The 4,072-nt window shown below is 48.1% G+C and overlaps 1 protein-coding gene across 1 annotated transcript in view; it reads left to right on the top strand.

Moving 5' to 3' along the window:
- LOC104163142 (disintegrin and metalloproteinase domain-containing protein 18-like) overlaps positions 1–4,072 on the top strand; it is a gene marked incomplete at its 3' end in the record, with an annotated part of 9,119 nt that overhangs the window by 4,563 nt on the left and 484 nt on the right. The window contains exons 12-18 of the mRNA XM_009702040.1: positions 162–298; positions 771–957; positions 1,258–1,347; positions 1,666–1,864; positions 2,680–2,788; positions 3,128–3,311; positions 3,628–3,708. Coding sequence (XP_009700342.1) covers positions 162–298; positions 771–957; positions 1,258–1,347; positions 1,666–1,864; positions 2,680–2,788; positions 3,128–3,311; positions 3,628–3,708 — 987 coding nt within the window. The remainder of the gene's footprint in view (positions 1–161; positions 299–770; positions 958–1,257; positions 1,348–1,665; positions 1,865–2,679; positions 2,789–3,127; positions 3,312–3,627; positions 3,709–4,072) is intronic.

Genomic DNA, 4,072 nt, shown 5'->3' with positions numbered 1-4,072 from the left:
GCAGTGGCCGTGGTATGGTTCTGCCTGTCCTCGCCTGTCCGTGAAGCTGGAGCTCACCCACGGGTGACAGGGACAGGGATGGGTGGGAGCATCCACAGCCAGAGCTGGGGTCTCCGCAGGGAAAGCGCAGCCATGGCAACCCTGCTCTCTCCTCCCTGTAGTACCAAGGGACCGTGACGCTGGAGTCCTTCTCCATTCTCCTGGCCCAGCTGCTGGGACGCAGCCTGGGCATGAGCTACGAGGACTCCCGAGACTGCCGCTGCCCCGGGCGCGTGTGCCTCATGAGCCCGGACGCCTTGTGAGTTGGTGGGGTCCCAATCCGGGGCGGATGAGGTGGGTGGGCAGGGATGTGCTGGGGATGATCGGGGTCCCAGCAGCTGCAAGGTCAGTGTGGTGGGGATCATGGTGGGGTGTCCTCTCATCAGAGGTGTCCTTGATAAATTTCATTCTGTTGCAAAAATTACACCAAATTAGAAATATCTGCTTTTATTCCTTTAAGAAGGAAAAAAAGAATAACTAAATGAGTGATTCAGTGCTTAACTGGAAAAAAGAGACCTTTTCTCTCAAAAAGCAAGATATTTCTGAGTGCTTCTCAGTTTCTGTTAATAATGCATTGCAAAATCAGGTTTGATAAGTGAACTGAAAGACACCCAGGGGACCATAGCACCTTGGGCCAGCATCTGAGCAAGTCCTTGAATTGCCCAGAGATTTTTAGCGAGTGAACAGGGGTAAATGTGTTAACGTATAAACAGATAATTACTTTATTTTAGACGTTTCAGTGGGGCAAAAGCCTTTAGCAGCTGCAGCATCAGGGACTTTGAAGCCTTCCTGAAGCACGATGGAAGCGCCTGCCTTTTCAATAGACCCAGCTTGACCGGACTGTCCTACCAGAGAGCGACCATCTGTGGCAACGGTGTCGTGGAGCCCGGCGAGCAGTGTGACTGCGGGGTGGCGGAGGTGGGTGCTGCGGGAATTATGGCTAAATATGTACATTTGTCCTGTTCGTATCTTTAGAATAAAGAACCTTTAAAACTAAGGGCATAGCTGAAGTAGAGGCCAGCCCAAGAAGGATTACATTGGGTTTTAGATTGTTTCTATGATGGCATCGATCTGACAGCAGTTTTGCCTGCTTTCTTCTGCTAGATATTGCCCAATTGTAGCTTTTGGGGGAGAAAAAGGAAGTGGAGAACTTCTGACAGTAAAAACCTCTGGGGGAACAAAGAAGTACAATAACGTGGTTTTGCGATGTGTCCCCAGGCATGCTTGAAGGATAAATGCTGTACTGAAACGTGTCAGTTTAAGCCGGGAGTGAAATGTTCCTCTGGATTATGCTGCAATGAATGTCAGGTAAGGCATGTTTTTATACTTATCACAAAATCGTTATTTATTTTTGGAGAAATAGTGTTTTCCCAGGCTGAAGGATGGAGACAAACTTACTGCTGTGCCATCATTCCTGGGGAAGGGCTTTCCAGTTCAGCTCCCTGAAACCCTCGGGAGGAATGGGGGAAGATTGCCTTGGATGGTGTAACGTGTGTGGGGTCCTGAGGGAGTGGGAATGTGTCTCAGGACAGCGTTGGGAGGGGCCGTGTGGGGCCTGAGAGGGGGGGAGCAGGCTGGGGGGGATGTAAGGATGGCGAGAAGAGTCCTTTCTGCCTCCTCTGCCAGTTCAAGCAGAAGAACTGGCAGTGCCGTCCTGCCGCCGATGTGCAGTGTGACCTGGCCGAGTTCTGCAATGGGTCCTCCGCGTCCTGTCCCCCCGACCTGTACGTGCAGGACGGGCACAGCTGTGAGCATGGCACCGGCTACTGCTACAAGGGACGCTGCCAGTCTCCGGACCTGCAGTGCCGAAGGCTCTACGGGAGAGGTAGCGGAGGCTGCTCTAGTTGCACTGGTGCCACTGGTACTGCCTGAGTTGCAGGAGGTGGCCGCAGTAGGAATGATGCTCAGTTTGTGTCTTTGCTCTTTAATGCGCCGATATCAGGTCGGTCTCATTGTGTCTTTTTAGCCTGGTTTCGGTGCAAATGAGGGTTTGTGGTTGGTTGCTAACTCATTTCTGATACTTCCCCCATGAGCCCGAACCCAATTTCAAGCCCCTGTTGAAGCAGGAGGGTTTTTAGGGACTGTGCTTGCAGGTATCTGATCCAAGCGATGAGGCACAGTGCTCTCCAAGACTTGTCAAGCCTTGTGTCCCGACTTCTCCTCACGTGGGTGGTTCCGGGGCAGGAGGGAGAGCAGAGACAGCGGTGCCTGGGAAGGGTGGGTGCGGTATGTGAAAGGAGGGCAGAGAGAGGGAGTGGGGCACCCGAGGAGGGAAGGACACGGCTTTAGGAAAGCATTTCAAGCTCAGTTTTGACTCTAGTTAATGTGCACTTCAGTAGCACATAGGTCTCCCAGTTCTTCAGGGATAACAATGAAAAACAACAACAACAAAAAGCAAGTTGTTATCTGTGAGCGAACTTAATCAGAGGGCTAACCTACTGTTTGCTAACCCTGTGTTTCTGGCATTCTGCACTGCTGAGGGTTTGGCAGTTCAGGGACAGGTATTATGTTTTCTCTAATTAGTGAACAATATCTATGTTCTGCTGTGAACAAGATGAAAAATTAAGAAGTTAATAGATACCATAATATGTCCCTTTGTGTTCCTTTAAATGATAATAAATATCATTGCTAAACTTGTAGGTTCAAAAAATGCTCCTGTGGCTTGTTACGAGGAACTCAATAGTCAGCGGGACAGATTTGGACACTGCGGGTTCCAGCCCAGACAAGGCTATAAGTCCTGTGCTTGGAGGTATGCTCCGGGGGAAGGACACTTGCTCGGCTCAAAATCCATATTTAATTGGGACTTTACTGACAAGGAAAGTATCAAGACTCCAGCTGACAGTAAGCTTTGTGAAGCAATAAATAGACAGTTAGGCGTGAGTGCTCCTTGTTAGTAATATGGCATCTCCCCTTAGGTTGCAGATTGTCTCTTGGACTTCCCAATCCTGCTTCTTTTTTGGTTTTGTTATCATGCAGTGCTGCAGATTTGTATTGTGCTGTTTAATGTTTCGAGTGTTTCATCAGGTAGCATATATACTTATGTATATGTGTGTGTGGGACACATATCCTATGCAAATTGATTTTATAGGAATCTCAGATGCGGAAAGTTAATCTGCACGTACCCATACAGCACTCCGTTTGCATCAGCCGCTGCTGCTGTTCTTTACGTCCAAGTACGCGAGCATTTATGTGTATCTTTGGATTATTTGAACGCACCGGCAAGGCTGGATCCTCTTCTGGTTCCGCCAGGTACAAAGTGTGGTTCTGAAAAGGTAAGAAAACATTTTGTGCTCATCTAAAATGTCAGATATACATTGTAAATGATAAGAAGGTTTTAGAAATATTTGCTCCTAAGTGTACTTGATATTTACAAACACTCTAAAAACATGCTAACATTACATTAAAGGCTGGGCATGGTGTAAGTGTTAGACATAGCCCAACCCCAAGAGAGGAAATGTAGCTTTTTAAAAGCACCGCTGTTTTTTAAGTAGTAGTATATTTTCCCTCCCTTTTGGGACATAAGGCCTATGGGCTGAGTGCTGCGATGGTAAAGGAATTCTGAACTGGACCTGCTGTGGTTTTTCCTAGGTGTGTATAAACAACACTTGTCACCCACGTTCAGTCCTGGGATATGACTGTGACAGCAAAGTGAAGTGCCACGGCCACGGCGTAAGTCACTCCACGCAGCGAGCGTGGTGCCGTGGAGGGCGGGTGGCTTTGTCCTGTGGTTGTCCTGTGGTTTGTATGGGAACTGGTCAAAAGACCCGGTTTAGGCTGATAGTCTACAAAATCATGACCTTGTCAGCTAATACACAGGTTAAAACCATTTAAACTGTTGCTCCTAAAACCGCTATCAAAATATAACGTCAGTTTTTATTCACCAAAATGGAGAATTTGATGGTTGGTTTGGTTTATGGAGGGGAGAAAAAAGAAAACAAAATTGAAGGAACAGAGAATTGAGGGCAGTGGAGCTGGTGTAGATCAAAAAACGTTGTGTGGTTGTAGGGAGCAGGAGAGCTGCACTGTGGTGCGT

Source organism: Cariama cristata, unplaced genomic scaffold (genome assembly GCF_000690535.1).
Source record: "Cariama cristata isolate BGI_N322 unplaced genomic scaffold, ASM69053v1 scaffold12266, whole genome shotgun sequence".
NCBI lineage: Eukaryota > Metazoa > Chordata > Aves > Cariamiformes > Cariamidae > Cariama > Cariama cristata.
Note: the sequence above shows the minus strand (reverse complement) of the source record. Positions and strands in the feature narration are given on the sequence as shown.